This window comes from Myotis davidii, unplaced genomic scaffold, assembly GCF_000327345.1.
Source record: "Myotis davidii unplaced genomic scaffold, ASM32734v1 scaffold93, whole genome shotgun sequence".
NCBI classification, from domain to species: Eukaryota; Metazoa; Chordata; class Mammalia; order Chiroptera; family Vespertilionidae; genus Myotis; species Myotis davidii.
The window spans coordinates 4,347,799-4,367,189 of record NW_006292095.1 but is presented as its reverse complement, the minus strand read 5'-3'; the positions used below and the strand labels follow the sequence as shown (position 1 = coordinate 4,367,189).

The 19,391-nt window shown below is 48.2% G+C and overlaps 1 protein-coding gene across 1 annotated transcript in view; it reads left to right on the top strand.

The window, feature by feature from the left end:
• Positions 1 to 19,391, top strand: part of PLEKHA2 (pleckstrin homology domain containing A2) — a 73,142-nt gene that overhangs the window by 36,426 nt on the left and 17,325 nt on the right. The window contains exons 3-9 of the mRNA XM_015565207.1: positions 2,446 to 2,502; positions 9,465 to 9,513; positions 11,175 to 11,272; positions 17,373 to 17,513; positions 17,999 to 18,145; positions 18,395 to 18,463; positions 18,886 to 18,956. Of these exons, the coding sequence (XP_015420693.1) occupies positions 2,446 to 2,502; positions 9,465 to 9,513; positions 11,175 to 11,272; positions 17,373 to 17,513; positions 17,999 to 18,145; positions 18,395 to 18,463; positions 18,886 to 18,956 (632 nt within the window). The remainder of the gene's footprint in view (positions 1 to 2,445; positions 2,503 to 9,464; positions 9,514 to 11,174; positions 11,273 to 17,372; positions 17,514 to 17,998; positions 18,146 to 18,394; positions 18,464 to 18,885; positions 18,957 to 19,391) is intronic.

The window sequence follows — 19,391 nt, the reverse complement described above, 5'->3', positions numbered from 1 at the left end:
CCAGGTGCTGTTTCCTGGTGGTCCTACCCAGACATTTGGCTGCTGAGGCCCTCACCACTCGGCATGTTGGCACAATCTTCCCTGAGCAAGAAGTGTCTGCCTGGGGCTGCCACACTGGCAGCGAGCTGTCACCATTAATCTCCTAGGTCCAGTAATTGGAATGGACACTGAGCTGTCGCTCTGGATCAAGCCTGTGATCCTGGGGCTGTTTTCTCCTGTCGCTCATTTCCCTCTGGGAGGCGAGGACAGTCGGGGGGAGGGGAACTGCTTTTGCAGACGTTGGTCATATTTTCCTGGCTTCTCCTGGTGGAGAGGAGGTACACGTGAGCCTCCCGCAGACCGTGGGTGGGCTGTGGGTGAAGGGAGTGAGGATACCCCCCGGGTAACTGGGCCCAGAGAACTGCTGTCTCTTTCTCTCTGGAGCAGAGGACGGAGGGTGGAGCAACTGTGGAGGGTGGAGAGGATGAAGTAGTTGAAATCTGATCGGCTCCTATCTGTCATTACGCTTGGGTTCGTGTCCGAATGGTTCCCCCAAACCTACTTCATTACTCATAATTCAAGATAGGGCCCTGGAGGCCTTTGGGTTGTGGTTTGGAGCCAGGAGACTGAGTTGTGCAAGACCAGGCCTGAGACTTGGCATCTGCATCTTGTAATTAGCATGCGGGTCAGAGATAGGAACCACCATGGCTCAGCTCTCTATGTATTTTCACATCACTCTCCCAACAAGCTATGCAGCCGGACTTATTATTACACACAGTCCTGGTGCACTAATGTCCTAAAGCTAGAATTCCAACAGCTCAAGCTTTTTAAAATTATAGTGTTGCTTCTATAAGGGCATCGGGGTGAAGTGAGGAGACCTGAGCTATGGTTCAGGCTGTGCCACCAACTATGTTGCCTTGGACAAAGCCCTTCACTCACAAGTCACTTTGCTCAGGAGCAAGATGTGGGGCTGGTCCTCAGTGTCCAGCACAGGCCTGTGGCTCCATGTGGCTCTGGAGGCCACGCAGACCTGGGCCTGCTTCTGGACACCTCATTCCCCAAGGAGCTGAGTGTCTGCCTAGAGTGGTTTACGTTTCCCTCTGGGGTAGTCAGCTGCTCATGGGCCTCCTGGATGCTGGGGTTCCTTTTGGACTCTGATTTAGGGGCTGTAAGGCCTCTCTCTTTCCTAAAAAATAAAACAAAATGCAGTCACTGTATAATGAAAAACAATGAGTCAATCCGATCACCCAGAGTTGAAATGCTATTTTGGTTACTGAAAGGCAGCTTTGAGACTTATGGTCTTATTTACAAAAGGGAGTCAGGGGGAAGAAGTTCTTTCTAGATTTCTTACTCTAAAATTCTAAGGCTCTAAGAATCCTTTTAGCATGGTGTGATTCCCGTCCATTTTCTCGTGAGTAGGATATTTCACAATTTCATTTGCTTCAAGTGATGTGTGCTAGTTTAGAAGGACTAATAATTGGGCCTTGAAGGACTCTTCCCTCTTACCTAAGGGCCTATTTCTTTAAGGGCCATCTCCGGAATGACAGGTCATTTCACTGTTAACCCTTTAGGAAATTTATTAAATTCCCACTATCCAAGAGCCACCTCTGTCTATTACTTTGCCATGACCCAGGTAGTGGGGCTTCAAGGTTATTCTTTAAGGTTTATGGAAACAGTTTAAGAGGTTCTAGACAGATTCTCAGGCTCTTGGGGGAAGACATTTTCCAAGTTACAGATCAGGAACTTCACAAGTTTAATGTCTTAGCCATTTCTTTGCTACACTGTCATCCCTGTGTCATTGCTTCATTTCTGACAATGGAGAAATTAGAAAGCCAAAGCGATTGCCAAGTTAAATATTGCCACACAAGGTGCCTGTGAATTTCTTGCTGTTTGAATAGTTTATTGACTTTGTGTTTTATGGTGTATGGACATTAACAACCCTGTGAAGTAGACTGACCAGCTGTACTTTTTATTTCTGCATTGTGTGAATCTGTACCCGACTTATTACGAGAAGACTTTGAAGTGGCCTAAAACAGGACCAGGCCAGCAAGGGATCAGATTAGTCAGGACAGAAAAATATATTTGCTAACACTTGTTGAGAGTCACCTATGGGCCAAATGCTCTTAAATTTACTCAGTCTTACAACTGCCTTGTGAGGTAAGCACTGTTATCAGAAGGGAAAACTGAAGATTAGTGGAACTTCCTCATAGTCAAATGGTGGAGCCAACACTTTTACCACCTCTCTGTAATACATAAGCCACGGGTAACGTTAATGCACACATATAATGGCAAGAATGACCACTGTTTTACAGGGGAGGAAAGGGGGCTACAGAAGTGACTTGCTCAAGGTTGCAAAGCCAGTAAGTGGCATAAATAGAACTGGAGGCCTGGTCTCCTGCCTCTTAGTGCTGTGTCCGTGGCCTCACGTGGCATCCTTCTTAAAATGAAAAACATATTTTGTTTCAGAACCTGGCAATTGGGGCAGGAGCTGTTGGATCTTTGCAGCTGACCTACATCTCGAAGGTAATGTTGGCCTGGAGCTCTGGGAATTGATATTCTGTAAGTAGGTTTAGTATCTAAACAAGAGGAAGTGTCACGTCCTTCGGGCGTTAACATTTGGGGGCGTTGCATGGGCAGCTCCCCCTTCCTCAGCACTGCCTGTGGAAGCCCTGCTGCTGACCAGGAGTGGGCGGAGTGTGGTCAGCAGCTTCTTGGAGGGGGCCTTGCAGCCTCTTTCTCCTGGGACACATCAGTCAGCGATGCACTCAGCTCCCGCGAAGGAGGTATCAGTTGGTGGGGGTAGGAGTGGGACATGACCCTTTTTGTAATTGGGACAAGGAGGAACACAAAAACAACAACCAAACCCCCGGTAACTGTAAAAGATACTCCCAAAGGGTGTAATTAAACAGGAGCAGCTCAGAAAGAGTGGGGACTGCACGGGACTTTTATCAATCACCTGGACAGGAGACTGCAGAGGGAAGGCTAAGATACCCGGAGAGGGTACTCCGGGGTACCAGGGAGCCATGCAGCAGCCGGGTAACTGCTGTGTTGTCTGGCAGGTGGGCTGACAAGCCACACCCTGGTCTGGTTTGTGCAGACGGTGAAGCAGCCCCTCTTTGGTGCTGAGATGTGTGGAAGGAAGCCTGGGGGAGGAACTGGTTGATGATGCCCACATGTAGCTGCTGAATTCAGCTTCTTTTAGCGGCCCCGCCCTGGAGGCCTTCTCCAGGGCTGACCCATGAGGCAGCAGTGATAAAAAAGGTCAGGGATTTAGAGCCTCAACAGAAAGAGGAACTCTTTGTCCAGTGAGGAGAGCCAGGTGGCGCCCAGCCAGTACTCAGGCCCCGGAAGTCCAGCTCTCTCCACGCACCCCTCACTTCAGGCCTCCGGTCACCTCTGCTTCCTTGTCCAGGTTCTCCCACCCTCAGGGGTTTGAGATGGGGTGGAGGGGGCCATAATCTGAATAGCTCCTGGCTCCTTTTTGTAACAAGCTTTGGGAGTCCTTGGGTTCAGCACCCCCAATCTTAGCAGGTCAGGAGGTAAGTGGCGGCTGCAGGGGCTGCAGGAGGGTCTGGCAGAAACAGCTGGGGGCAGAGGCTGGCTGCAGTGCAGAGTCTAAGCCTTTAGAGCAGTGGTTCTCAACCTTCCTAATGCCGCGACCCTTTAATATTATTTTCATTGCTACTTCATAACTGTAATTTCCCTACTGTTATGAATCATAATGCAAATATCTGATATGCAGGATGTATTTTCATTGTTCGCGACCCACAGGTTGAGAACCGCTGCTTTAGAGAGAGGCGATAATGACCTGGGGGCAGAGGGAAGGCCTGTGAAAGCTCAGCTTTGTGCATGCCTGCGGTAAGAAATGAGGCTGCCTCTGGACAGGCAGGACAGCAGCTTGGGCCACCCCTCTCTTGTCCAGACTTGCTGGATGTTTCTCTAGGAGGTTCAGAGAAAGAGTTCAGGATTCATGAAACCCCCAAACCTGCCTGTTTGAGAGGGTTTGGGAAGATTTTTATGGGAGAAGAGTGACTACAGTCTCTTGCGGAATCTAATTTATAAATGTGGCTCAGAGGAGGGTTTTTACAATTCTCAGTTTTGGAGGCAGCCTCATTTAGACAGGGTGGACCTGCCTTTTTGCCCTTCCTGGGAGAGACAGGCCTGCGTGGGCCTTTTACAAAACCCACAGCTGCCGTGGGTCAGGTTACACAGAGCTGAGGGTCTTTAACTCCTGCCTGATCCCGTGTCACAATGCAGGAGTTTCCCCGCAAAACCTTAAAGCGTGGTACCAGCATCGCATTCAGTCTTCTGGGTTATTTTCTATTAACCCCTAGGTATTCCCTCCCAAAGTGGAGGGTTTTTTGTTTTTGTTTTAATATATTTTTATTGATTTCAGAGAGGAAGGGTGAGGGAGACAGAAACATCAATGATGAGAGAGAATTATTGATCGGCTGCCTCTTGCACACCCTCTACTGGGGATGGAGCCCGCAACCTGGGCATGTGCCCTTCACTGATATCGAACCTGGAACTCTTCAGTCCGCAGGCTGATGCTCTATCCACTGAGCCAAACCAGCTAGGGTCAGAGTGGAGGGTTTAACCACAGTGTCAGCCTGCCTTGTGGTGTATGTGTGGCTGCTGTGCAGGGGTGCTCTTCAGTATCTCTTTCATGAGGGCCAGTGTTGGGAAAATGCGGTCCTTCAGAGAGGCCAACAGAGATGACTTGATGTCATCCAGGGCATCAGTGGCAGCAGAACCAGTTCTTGGGCAAACAAGAAAATAATCGATGCTGGCCTTTGGCCCTTCTACACAGCCAGCCCCACTGCCCTGGCCCCAGCTTGTGCCCTGCTTTGTCAGGGCCTTGCCCTCAGTAACTATAAGGAAGGTCTTTCCAGAATAGTGGTTCCTGTCAACAAAAATTCCCAAAAAGGATATTAGAAAATGGAGAGACTTCATTCAGGTGAATGGTTTGCAAGCTGGGGAGATGCAGCTTCTGGCAGAAACTAAGAGTGCCATCTTGTATAGAGAAAGTTCCCCACCAGGTTCCCAATTAGATCTGTTTTATGTAAATGAGGTATCCAAATTATGTTTCTGATTGGTACAAATCATGCAGTCCCAATTCATAGGCATTAGGTAGTGTCCTGATTGGTTGTTATGGAGCAGTTATGATTGGTCAGTTTAAATGCAAATGAGGATATAGTGTATAGTTTGGAATGGATGGGGCAGGTCTCAGTCTGTTGGTCCAAAGACAAAACCAGGAACTCTTTTATAATATTTGCCTCAGATAGCTTAAATAAGCAGGGCATAGAGCAGGAAGCCAAGAGCTCAGTATGGGGTTCTTCCCTGTATAAAGACTATATGAGAAGCCCCTGTCAGCAGATGGCCACTAGACACTTATTATTTATAAAATTTGGTTCCTCATTTGACCCTGGGGAGTCCATCTCAGCATAGAGAAAGTTTATATCCCTTAACATCATATGAATCTTTCTTCATGGGGTCCTCATTTCTAACTTTTGGGTGGGTCATGGATCCTTTGGAGAGTCTGATGTGAAAAGTGTGGACTCATTTTCCAGGTAAAGTGTGTATGGGAGTACACACCACAATTTTGCCTGTACTTTCAGGGCTCATTGAGCCCCTGGCTGGTTCAGAGCCCCTCCAATCATTCTGTGTAGGTGGCTGCTGCTTCCCTCCCCCTGCTCCTGGAGCCACCTCGTAGAGCAAGGTAACCCTGGGCCCTGGGGCAGAGCTTCCCTGGAGCTCCAAGACCTTGTTCTGCAGCTACTGCTGCACCTGGGGGGGGGCGGGGGGCAGCTCCACTTCCGGCCAAGGACAGGCAGGGTGGGGCTGGGTAGCAGAGTGCTGCCACTGATGAGCTGGCTGCTCCTGTGGTCTCTGTTTAATCTGATAAGAACAAGTTCCTGAGAGTCTGTGTCACCGTGGAGCAGCCTCATCTGCGTCACTCTCTGGGTGACCTGTGCTCATGCCCCCCGCGTACCCCTGACCTCGTCTCATGCTTGTATAACCTAGGATCCCACCAGTCAACCACAGTAGTGCAGGTACTCAATTGAGGCCATTCGGGCCATGCAGATGGTTGCACTTGGCTGCCTTCTCTAGTCAGCCTGTCACCCACACTTCTCCAGGATCTCCAGCTCCTTCACTATGTCTGAGGAATGCTGCACAGCCCGGCCTGATCACCAGCATCTGGGGGTGTGGGGAAAGGAGATGTACTTCCTAGGGACCAAGGATTCTGCTTCCACAGTCACCAAAATGTCAGAGGAAGGCCTGTCCATAGTAAATGAGACCCTCCCATCTTGGCCCTTCTCTCTGAGGGGCACAGTACAGGTAGATATACTTTCATTTTCCTCTTTTGGCCATCCTGTGACCATAAGAAGGGGACCACTGATTTCACTCTGGTTTTGCTCATCAGGAAGGTGATCAGAGGCATTGAGGTTCTTACCCTGGCTTAACAGCCCATCTGGGCAGAACTAGAACTGACGCCTTGTTAATGCAGCAAGGAGCTGCTTTACCAAATAACCCTGTGGTAAACCATGAGGCGTGACGCAAATTATAGATGTGCATGCGTATAATCATGCATACCCCTGACTGAAAACTGGAAAACATATAAAAACAAACAAATGAAAGCATCAGTTCCCATAATGAGCACATGGGTAGCATTTTCCCCGTATAGGTTGGTAATAAATTGTGGTCAGAGTGGACCGTTTGTCATTCAGCCAGGGTGAGAAGTGTCCACCAGGAGTGCTCTTTCTAGTCAGTCACCGATGGCAGTTTCTGGGAGCGAGAGTCTCCGCATAAGCTGGAGACTTGCCATGCCAGAGCTGAAACTAGAAGGGATGCCTGAGATAGATGGGTTCTTCCGGCCGGGATAGCCAAGGCAGTGCTACGGGGGTCAGGGTCACACAGGAACCAGGGCAGGGCACCCAGGCGTTCATGGGCATGAGGACCCGCAGGAACACAGATGCTGAGGGCAGAGCAAGAAAATGAGTCACTGACAGATCAGAGCACCAGGCACAAGCAGGATAAAGGCACACCCTGAGGTTCAGAGTGAATTCTGGGGTCTCAGACCCAGGAACACAAAACGGCACGGAGGCCGGGACTGTGACGTCAGGAGCCCCAGTGCACGGTTCCTGGGAGTGGGGGAGGCATGCCTGAATTTGAGTAGTTGGTGTCTGAACTCAGGGTTCACCTTTGCTTAAATCTTCATGTTTTTCAGGTCTATTTAAAGACTTTCTTAGATCCGGTGGCCTCCACTTCACATCATGGTACACCTATCAGAACACACCTATATTTCTCATTAAATGTAATTGTTGGGCTGTAAAATATTTGAAAGGATTTTAACCATCTTACTTTTGGAATGATTTGGCTATGAGTAACTCATTTAATTTTTGATTGGCTCTGATTTCCTGGCAATTATCTTACGCACCCAAGTATTCCTGTGAATTAAGAAAATCAGAACTAAGTATTTTGAATACAATGAAATGTTTGTGGATGTTTAAATGAAACATTAATGAAGTGGACTTAATGTAACACAGCCATGGGCAAACTACGGGCCGGATCTGGCCTGTTTGAAATGAATAAAACTAAAAAAAAAAAGACCGTACCCTTTTATGTAATGATGTTTACTTTGAATTTATATTAGTTCACACAAACACTCCATCCATGCTTTTGTTCGGGCCCTCTGGTCCAGTTTAAGAACCCATTGTGGCCCTCAAGTCAAAAAGTTTACCCACCCCTGATGTAACATCTTGTAGACATTTAGTTAAATACTGGTCACTGAGGTTGATGTGGTGTTATACGGACATTTAATGGAATATTTATTGATGTTGAGTATGACATATTCATTTTGTATGTTGGAGGCCAGGCATTTTTTTCAGGTCTCATACATTTTTGTAGGCCCTCAGCATTTTGCTAAAGTGCCAAGCATGGCACTGGGTGTATTGATAATGTAGAATGGGATTTTTAAGGAAATGAGGCATCAAAAGCAATGGTGTCCCCTTTATCGAGCAGCTTCTATATGACAGGGTGAGGTAAGTGCTTCACCTGCACTATCATATTTAACCCTCACAATAGCCTGTGAGAACGTGATATTATTATACCTATTTGATGGAACAGGAAATATGGGGGTCATAGCACTGGGATGCCTGGGATTTGAGCCATGGTCCTCTGGTACCAGAACTCAGGCTGTACTGCCTGTCTTTCCTTTGATAGGCTGCTACTCCAGTTCCCATATTAAGTATTTGGGGCAGGATTAATTTCAGTTGTTAAGGAATCTGGACAGATTTATAGAAAGAACTTAGAACCAACAGCGAGAATCCAGACTGAGGGGTGGGTCAGTCATTATCTGACCCTTAGCAACTGTGAGACCTTAATTTTGACTTGAGATTTTTCTTTAGCTTCTGGCTTCATGCCTTCTGTTAAAGCAAGAACCACTCCTGGAGCCCCTTTGAGCAAACAAGTAGGAGAATGTCCTTGGCTGGAAAGGAGATGAAGCAGTGGTGTCCACAGGAGGATTATGACAACATGGGAGTAGTCCCCGGGGGAAGATGGCTGGCCCCTTGGAAAACGCAGGTTCAGTGGCGGAGGCCTGCTTCAGGGAGGTCCCTCCTCCATCAAGGGTAGTCACCCAATCTTTGTGGGCATTGGATGGGATATGAGCTGCTTTCCTTTATTCATTCAGTGTATTTGAAACTCAGTGAGGTGGGCTCCCATAGACACAAGCGCAGAAACGTACATGCCAGGGGTAGGATTGAAAAAAGAAGATGACATCAAACAACAGGAGGTATAGAAATATTTCTGCTTTCTTCTGCCATTTTCTTAAATGCATAGTTTTGCTCTTTGATTCTATTAACCCCTCTTGGGATATGTAGTAGTGTGTGCTTTCATGGTTAAGCAGTTGGGGTAGAGAGAGAGGAAATCTATCAGTGTGTCCAAATGCAGTGCGTGACCAGCTGCCTCATCTTTCTGAGAGCGCTAATTGAAATCCATGTATTTGTGGCAATACCACCTTCAATTTGGAGAACTGTTCAGGCAGGGGGCCTGGTGGTTGAGAGCAGAGTAGAATCTTGCTAGTGTGAGTGGGGCCAGTATAGGTTTTGTGGTCCAAAGAGAATTTTGTCAGGAGTCAATGGCTATTAAAAGTGTTTTTGCAAAGATAAAGATTAACACAGACATCAAGATAGGGGTTATCTATCCCTATCTATCCCCTATCAAGAGGGGTGGGAATGGAACTCTATCAGGGAGAGGCACACAAAGGACTTCTGAGAACTGGGGCTGATAATGTCCTATTTCTTAATCTGGATGGTGAGTACAGGGTTTCCACGTAATTATTATTTTTAAAGTGTTCACAAATTTATATGCACTTTTTTTTTTTTTTTGGTAAGAAAAGTTTCAGCAGAAAATTGGGGAAAAATGCTTTTTAAACATTATTGGAAACATAGTTATGTTTCTTTTATTTTTTTTATTTGATGTAGGTGAGCATAGCCACCCCAAAGCAGAAACCAAAGACTCCATTTTGCTTTGGTAAGTACTGAGCCAGAAGATGGGTTTTTTGAACACTCCTGTAGCAACTTCCTCTTTGGCATGGAAATGGTCTGGTGATCACTTTGACTTACACCCTGTGTGTGTGAGTGACTTCGGTCACAGCAGTGTTTCCTGGCTCTCAAGTATACTGCTTTCCTGCGTCTCACCACAAAGTTATCAGTCGCCTAAAACAGATGGTCAATGGCATTGCAAGTTTTCCTGACTCCACAGGGCAGGGTGCAAGGTATCTACTAGGAGTTTCTAGGAACCCTCAATTCAGAGCTCAGTAGTGGTGTGCCCAGGAAAGGTGGAGACTTCGGAAAGTTGGGAGGATAATCGAAAAGAAGGAGTATTCTGTTGAGGGTCTCACTCAGTATTGCCCAAAAAGTCACAGTGTTGGGGTGACACAAGAAGCAGAGCCAGCCCATTGATGCCTCAAGTCATTGAATCATCAATATTTATTTGGCGCACACTATGTTCTCAGTACTGTACTAGGTGCTACAAGCAAATGCTAACAGATAGTTTCTGAGCTAGCAGATATTCTGTCATATACCTACCGTGATTCTGAATGTAAGCTCATGAAGGAGGGTTATTCCTTTGCTTTGTCATTGCTGTATCCTCAGTATTCAGAGTGGTTTTGGCTCATAGTAGGTGCTGAATGAATGAATGAGCTAATGAATTCTGTGTCCCATAATTCTCACCTCTGAAATAGTTCAGGCTTTTTAATGCTAGGAGAATAAAGGGGTCCCTTGAGTTGTCCTCTCTCCCAACTAAAGGGTGGTTCAAGCTTCTTTGGTGCGCTCATTCTTCCAGTATTTTTCAGTATCATGACTAAGCTTGAAAACGACTCTCTTCGATGTTGTGTTCACAGTAGATCTATTTTAAAAAATTTTGAACCCAGAAGTAAATTGTTGACCCTAATGGAGGGCTCACAGGAAAGAGCAGGTTGAAAATGAGGTCAAGGTCACAGATTTGATGATTTGATTTCAGGCAAGCTGTATTCCCTTTTCCAACCACAGACAATACTCCTAACCCAGGCAAGTTGTGCCAGTGGAAACAGGGGCTCTGTGGCCAAAATTATAAATGTATCATCATGAATGTAAATCTTTTGGCACCTCTAAAAAGCAGTTCAAGCATGCGTTTTGATGGCAGACTAGCAGCCGCATCACTGCACAACAGCATGTTAAGGTTGTTGTTAATGTCAGGTGTCATTCTTGTGGCCAGGGGAGTAATCCACACTTAAAAAAAAAGTTTTCAGTGATTTCAGAGAGAGGGAAGACGGGGTGAGAGAGATAGAAACATCACTGATGAGATAGAACCATCAATCAGCTGCCTCCTGCACACCCACTACTGGGGACTAAGCCTGCAACCCAGGCATGTGTCCTGACCGGGAAGGAAACCACGACCTCCTGGTTCATGGGTTGGTGCTCAACCACTGAGCCACACTGGCTGGGTGATAATCCACACTTTTAAAGAGAGAGCATTGCAGCCGGCTGTTTCCCAAATATTCATGCAGGTGCCTTCCCACATGGGGAAAGCCTTCCTCTGTTTTGTGGGGATCCTCCCCCCTGCTACTTCAAGCCTGTTAGTTTTGTGGAGTCTTTGTGTTGCATGTGTTCTGACCTGGATTTTTCCTCCCTTCTTCCCCACGACTTCTGCAGTCATCAATGCCCTCTCTCAGAGGTATTTTCTTCAAGCCAATGACCAGAAAGATCTGAAGGACTGGGTTGAAGCTCTGAACCAAGCCAGCAAAATCACAGTACGTATGATTGCTTCTCCTTTCTGCAGGGGTCCCTGCCTCTTCCCGGCACGTGGCCTGTTTGGGTGGGGGACAGTTCCAGTGGCAGCAGGGGCTTTCCCAGAAGCTCGTTCTAGTCCTAGTTCCCCTACCTCTTCTTACACCTTGGCTGACCACGAGTTGCACAGAGTCTGGGTTTGAATCAAGTTCAAGGGGAAGTTGATGGAGCATCTGCTGTGTGCTTCCTGGAAGGGCTCCTGATCAGTTGTGTTTTGGGTAATGCTGATTCAGAAGGTGGTGGGAATTGGAAAATGTATTGCTGACCGTGAGAAATAGAGGGAAGGGGAAAGCATATGAGGAGGGAAGTCGGAACTTTGTCCTGACTTGAGGGAATACACGTCTTACTTTAAGAGGTGGCCTGGGGGAACCCCGAGAGGCCATCCACCAATCCATCCTGCCAAAGCATTTAGTTTAAAAACATCACTGAACTCATGCACTGACTGGCCAGCCAGTACTTGACTTGATGAATAAAGAACTCCTTTCTTCTCCTTTAGAAAAAGAAGGGGAGCAGGGTTGGAAGGAGGAGATGGAAAACTGTATGTTTTGGGGGAAAACTAGACCTTTAACCAATCTAGACAGACTTATGGCATAATGAACATGGCTTGTATGCTGAACAGTTTGATTCTCTGTATCCTACACTTGGAAATGCTTGCATTCCAGTGACTCCCAATAATAACCATTATGTGCTGGGGCAGATCTTTCTCCAGATTCATCAGGGCTCCCGTGAATAAGTTAACAGAAGAAACCTACACCTGTCCAGCACTTGTGATGTTGGACCCCCAGAGTACAGTTCAGTCACTGAAGCAGTTTTGCTTCTTAAGTTTGCTATTCTGATGAACTTTGGTAAACCCATGCAAAGAGAGCAAAAGGGAGGGGATTGCTGCTAACCCATGTGTCTGCTCACCCGTGTGCTGTGGCTCGAGTGCTGTTAGGTAAAGGTGTTCTTCACTCATGCTGGGGTCTTCACCTTCCGCGTCTCCCATAGTTTGGGTTTCTTTCACTGTCTAGTGCTTTATCCTCGTTCAGCGTGTCCTCCTGGGTTTCCTCCTCTGTTCCCGCCGGGTGAACAGGGCCACCCAGTGTGAGGCAGCAGAGAACCTCCTCCCCTCTCTTTCGTGCCTGGAGCACAGAGTGGCTCTAAGCAGCTTGGACCTCTGCTGTTTTCTGATCTCATGGAGCAGGAGTTACAAGTCCCGGGAGTGGGAAGAGCAAGGTGGCGCCCAGAGGCTGGAAGTCCATGTCAGTCCTTCGGGGTCTCCACAGTCTCCAGGACCCCCTCACTTTCCTTGTTCCGTTAGTACATCTCTTCACTCTTCCTCCAAAGATCATGTGGGAGAGAAGGAAGAGGACGGGTACTCTACGTCCTCCTAATCTTTTCATGTTCTGGAAGTGTTTACTCCTTTCTCCACTTCTGCATCATCTTCTATTGTGTGTCCTTCCTTAGGGAGGTTAGGATGAGGGGTAAATGTGGGGCAGGGGCACCTTATGGGTGACATACATATTTATTTTAAGGCACCTTACATGCAAAGTGAGGCATCAGGCACTTGGGGGGATGCAGAGAAGAAAGTATTGAGCTAAACCTTCGCACGTGCCATATGTTCACCCCTCACGTCACTCTTGTGAAAGAGGTGGTTTTATTGTCATTTTTTTCTATAAGGAAAATGGAAATCAGGCTTTTGCCCAAAGTCTAGAAGTTAGTAAGTGGTAAAACTGGGATTCAAACCCCAGGGCCCTCTGGCTCCCAGGACCTAGGAGTTTATAAAAATATTAAAAACGAGCAGCTGTGTTAAAATAGGTTAGGTTACTCACCACTTTTACCTACATGGTTTCATTCTTGCCTTGTAAAAACCTTAAGTAGGAAGGGCAAGTGTTATTATCCCACTTATAAAGGAGGGAATGGAAATGCCTAGAGATCAAAGAGGGTTGCCTAAGGTTCTGGAGCCAGGATAGATCCAGTGCTTCTGTCCACAGATCATTGTTCATATTAGGCTAAGGTCATTAAGTCCTTATGATTGAAGAAAACAGTCACCATGTGGTATTTAAAGAATTGGGCTCTCTCAGAGTATTAGCATTTCGCTATTTTTTTCTGTGGCCACTGTAACAAACTCAGTGGCTTACAACAACCGAAATGTATTCTGTCCCAGTTCTGGAGACTGGAAGTCCAAAGTCAAGGTGTTAGCAGGGCTGTGCTCCCTCTGACAGCTCTAGGGGAGAGTCCTTGCCTCTTCCAGCATCTGGTGGCTCCCGGCAGCCCTTGGGGTCCCCGCCCTTGTAGCTGTGTCATTCCGTTTCTGCCTTCATCATTGTATGGCTGTGTGTCTGTGTGACCTCCCCTGTTCTTATAAGAACATCAGTCATAGAAGTTAGGGCCCACCCTGAACCATATGACCTCATCTTAATGTAATTCCACGTGCAGAGATCCTATTTCCAAATAAGGTCGCATTCTGAGGTTATGGGGAGACGTTATTGAACTCGCTACATTTCTATAAAGGGTTGAAAATTGAGCTGTGCAAGTCAGGCAGCCCTCGGGCAAATTACTTCATTTTAACGAGCTTTTGCTTACCTCATCTATACGAAGTGAAGCACAGTCCCCCACCCCCACCCCCCATTGGATTGTCCCTCGCAGCAGCCTAGCTGAGCCCGGTGAGAAGAAAGATGAGTCCTTGCAAGTCTCATGACACAGTGCGCATGAGAGCCATGTAGATCTGTAGCCTCGGAGAACACAGCACAGGTGGATGGCAGAGGGCACACCTTTAAATTGGCCACTGGGGCCCTGACTGGTTTGGCTCAATGGATAGAGCGTCGGCCTGCGGACTCAAGGGTCCCAGGTTCGATTCCGGTCAAGGGCATGTACCTTGGTTGCGGGCACCTACCCAGTGGGGAGTGTGCAGGAGGCAGCTGATCGATGTTTCTCTCTCATCGATGTTTCTAACTCTCTATCCCTCTCCCTTCCTCTCTGTAAAACAATCAATAAAATATATTTTTTAAAAAATAAATTGGCCGCTGGGCCATGGACAGACCAAAAGGATGACCTTGTTTTCAAGCTTGCAGCGTAGTTTTTGTTGAGTTTGTCCTTCACGGACTGAGTCAAAATCTTCAGGAGAGTAACGGTTTTGGAAAGGCTGGTCGGAAGCAGCACACGCTGCAGGGGCATGTGCACTGACTACCAGCTGTTCTCTGGGTGGATGACAAGATTCTGAGAGGCAACACAACGGCCGAGCTTCTATGGGGCTTTTCCTGGCCACTGTGAGCTCAAAGCCTATGTCCCTGTTTCTTTGCTGCGTTTCAGGAATTCATATGGGTCATTTGGGGAGAATTTCTGCTGTTCTATGGTGATTATATCACTAAACACCCCAGCAAGTCTCAGCATTCCTAAGGAATTTTATCGCACAATAGCAAAACTCTGGAGAAAATTAGAAAGGGTGGTAGGTAGGTAAATAGGTAGGTAGGTGTATTTAGCCCTGGGGAGTCAGGCAGTCCTCGAGCAAATTACTTCATTTTAATGAGCTTTTGTTTACCTCATCTGTACAACCGAGGAAATAATGACACTAATGCCTACTAGATAGGATTGCTTGAGATTAGGGAGAATGCAGAAAGAGTTTAGCTCATTGCTTGGCATTGAATGTTGGCCCAAAGCAATGGGAAGGCTAAACGAGAGTGGGTTTGTGGCCTAGTCTGGCGAGGTGGCAGGCAGAGGTCACCCTGGCCTAAGTAAACGGAGTTTGCAGGCACAAAAGAGGGTTCTCGTCTGTCTGGGGCCCCAGTGTAATCACAGTGGTCTTCCTTCTTTGAAAGGACACCACATGGAGTGGCCCTTGGTCCCCCTGTGCTGAGAGCTCTTGAAGGGTCGCAGCGGTTCTCAACTTGTGGGTCACGAACAATGAAAATACATCCTGCATATCAGATATTTACATTACAATTCATAACAGTCGCAACATTACAGATATGAAGTAGCAACGAAAATAATTTTATGGTTGGGGGTCACCACAACATGAGGAACTGTATTAAAGGGTCGTGGCATTAGGAAGGTTGAGAACCACTGGTAGAGTCTTGGGTCTTTCTGACTCCCTAGGCTGTGGACGAAGAGGAAGAGGATGTTAGCTTTTCTCACCCGGCCTGCAGTTCCTTTCCTGGCAGAGCCGCACAGGGCACTGAGTTCCCGTGAATGAGAGGCTCTGTGATGCTGTGGACACCACACCAGCTGGGAGTCAGGGTCTGCTCTCTGGTTAATTATTAGTCACGGCTTTGGCCAAATGACTTGAGTATTCTGGGCCTCTCTTTGTCTCTTACAAATGAAATATTTTTTCAGAGTTTGCAAACTCTTTTATAAGTGACAGGGAGGAAGTGGGCAGGGAGGATGAAAAACAACCTAAGTGTAGATAAGTTCCACGTGGCTTTGGTGTGGGGGGACGGTAGGGAGAGTGGCAAACGGACGAATGTACTCCCCCTCTAAAGAGTGAGCTGCGATGGGGCTGGAAATCTGGATTTTTATGTGCAGTATCCCAATTTTTTTTTTTTTAATGAGAATTTCTGTTTTTTATGATTTAAATATATTTTTATTGATTTCAGAGAGGAAGGGAGAGGGAGAGAGAGAGAGAAACATTGATGGGCTGCCTCCTGCACACCCCACACTGGGGGTCGATCCCACAACCAGGGCATGTGCCCTGACCAGGAATCGAACCGTGACCTCCTGGTTCATAGGTTGACGCCCAACCACTGAGCTATGCTGGCTGGGCAGTATCCCAAGTTTTTTTGTTTGTTTGTTTTTTTGTTTTTATTTTTAAATATATTTTATTGATTTTTTACAGAGAGAAGGGAGAGAGATAGAGAGTTAGAAACATCGATGAGAGAGAAACATCGATCAGTTGCCTCCTGCACATCCCCCACTGGGGATGTGCCCACAGCCAAGGCACATGCCCTTGACCGGAATTGAACCCGGGACCCTTCAATCCGCAGGCCGATGCTCTATCCACTGAGCCAAACCGGTTTTGGCAATATCCCAAGTTTTAAATGTAGATTGAAACATGTACTGTGTAGGGCAAACCAAACACAGTTTGGGCAACGTCTGCCTTCGGGCCAGTTTGCAATATGTGTCCTGTGGTCTCAAACTAACCATGAACATGCTGTGATTGCTTGATCAGCCGGGGTGAGGGGCAGACATAGCTCACGCTTCAGAAAGGGCCGAGTTTGTACATGTTAGCACCATTTGCGAAATGTTAATTAAAATAATTTGTAATACCTTTGTGCTGTTCTTTGTGTTTCTAAAGTTTTTAAGTGTCTATGCGCTGTCATTTGATAACCACAGCAAGTCTACGACATAAATGTGATTTCGCTTCCCATTTCACACAGGGGACCGTGTAGGTCCAGAGAGATTCAGTGACTTGCTGAAGGTCACTGGGTCAGTTAGTGACAGATCAGGGCGTATACCCTGGCCTGTTGGCTGCAAAGCTCATGCTCCTTAATTCTGTATCATATACCACATGCGAGTTACCTATGCCCCTGGCATGCTTTCTTCTGTCCTCATATTTCTGGTTCCTTCTCCCCCTCCAGGTGACTGTTTGTACGTCCCTTCCTCTGGAGACCCCCGCTGACCACTCTCTTTCTGGCAGTTCCCCTGCTGCTGTCTAGCTCAGCTCCTGTGTATTTTTTTCATGGCACTTGCCAAGATTTGTAGTTATTCTGATTTGTAGTTATTTTGCTATGCAGTTGTTGTCCGTCTCCCCTACTAGCACATACGTGCCATGAGGGCAGGACTTGTGTCTAAATTTGCTGTTTTATCTTTAGTCTCTCTCCAGGGAGGGGCTGGCTCACAGTAGGTGCTCAGTACATTTGTTGAGCAAGTGTGTGTGTGTGTGTGTGTGTGTGTGTGTGTGTGTGTGTGAAGTTGGTGGCAGAGTTCTTCATCTTCAGCTCCGGATCAGTGGAAGGCCTGGGGAGGAGAGGGGTGTCTTGCTATCATTTAGTACATTAACTTTTCTCACTCCTCTCCATCCTGCTTTCGACTCCCGGCTTTTCTTAAGCCTCTGTTCGCTGTTGACCGCAATGCCCTCATTCTTCCCAGGTACCCAAAGTTGGGAACCTGCCTCTGACGACGGAAGTGCTCAAAAGCCTAGCAGCTCCTCCGGCCCTGGAGAAGAAGCCGCAGGTGGCCTACAAGACAGAGATCATCGGAGGGGTGGTGGTCCACACGCCCATCAACCAGGTGGTGCGCCTGGGCTGCCGGGGGTCGTGGGGTGTGTAGTGCCCTGTGTGCCAGTGTGCACAGAGGACGATACTGGGGACAGGGTGGATGGGACGAGGCAGAGCCACGTGGACGTAAGGAACGGCAGTGCAGAGGCTGAGGCCACTGACGCTTGACGCTGTGTGGCTGGCACGGTTTGGGACGAGCACGTGTAAGCCCTCTGAGGCGTGGGCTGAGGAAGGCCCGCGAGGCTTCCTGGCTCCTCTGATTTCCTTTCTCTGGCCTTCCCTCTCTCCTGGGCCTGCCCACCCTCCCTAAGCGATATTCCGCGAAGGCACTCGTACAGTGCCCGATGGGAGCAAGGAAATCTTTATTTTCTTGTTTAGTTCATTGACCCTCATCGTGGGCGAAGAGGCCAGAGGTGACTTGGCCAGAGGGAGCTGGGGGTGGTGGTGAGCTGCCTAAGGACGGAGGGCAGGTGCTAACCCGACCCTGTTTCCTTGTAGAATGGTGGGGACGGGCAGGAAGGCGGTGAGCCAGGGTCCCACGCCATCCTGCGAAGGTCTCAGAGTTACATCCCCACGACGGGCTGCCGGGTACCCACTGGCCACCCCTTCATCAAGAGCGGCTACTGTGTGAAGCAAGGGAATGTGGTGAGTGTCAGCGCTGGGGCTGGGGCGGGTTCTGGTGACTCCTTGAGTCGGTGGGTGTGGGTATAGGTGGGAGAGTCCTCTATGCCTCCGCCCAAACCCCGAGGGGCTTGAGACCAAACATTCACCCACAAGTTAGAGGCCTGGCCCCGATGGGAGCCGGGCTTCCCTGGGCCGCGTACTGGGAGCATTAGAGCCCCCGGTAGAAGCTGGGACCCCTTCCTAATGTCTGCTCTTGACTCTGCATTTCAGCGGAAGAGCTGGAAACGTCGCTTCTTTGCGCTTGATGACTTCAGCATCTGCTACTTCAAGTGTGAGCAGGTTTGTAGTTGCTCTGGGCCTTCTGAGAGGTCATGGAGGGAAGAGGAACCTGGTAACCCCGTGTGTGTGTGTGTGCACGCTTGTGTGCGCGCGCACACACACATGTGCATGGGTGTGCACACAGAGACGTGGGCACACACACGAACTCCCGAGATGCCTCCGTTTTGTCTCCATCCGTCCTGTGTGCTCATTATTACAGTGACACGGACTTCCTCCTTCTATGCAGCAAGCTGTCCTGTGGTCAGAGCCACAGAGCATCTTTGTAGATTTTTTCCGCCCTTGATTCATTTGAGACCTTGCCTTGCTTGTAACCTGCTTTTAGCCGACCATCTCCAATGAGAGAGGCATGTCAGTTAGCTGGTGTGGGCTGTGGCATTATGGGGCCGGTCTCGTTTACCTATCTCTACATTTCTCCCCCCCAGGACCGAGAACCGCTGCGCACGATATTTCTCAAGGATGTCCTCAAGACCCATGAGTGTCTGGTCAAATCCGGGTAATTGTCTCTGCTTATTTTTTTCCTGATCAGAACCCGCACATGCCCTCTGGAACCTCCGCTTACTGCCCTTCTGTGGCTCTGTTCACATCTTCCGAGACAAGGGCTCAGGCCTGAGGTCTCGTGGTGGGAGTCACCACATCCTAGCTGACATGGTGTGAGGCCACACTGGGCTGGCTCACCCTCTGCCCATAACTTCACTCTCACTCCTGAGAAGATGAGCCTGTGCAGTAATTTTCTGATGGAGAAAAAGAAAGCATGTAGGAACAAAGAAGAGAGTGGTGCTGAGATGCTTCTTGGAGGTAGTTAGATGCTCATCCCACAGGCGGACTGGGGCTCAGAGGGGCCTGTGCCCATCCTCACTCACTCTGCAGCACTTCTGGGCAGCTCACTCTTAAGCCGGTGCCTCCTCCCGGAATTTCTTTTGCCTTTTCT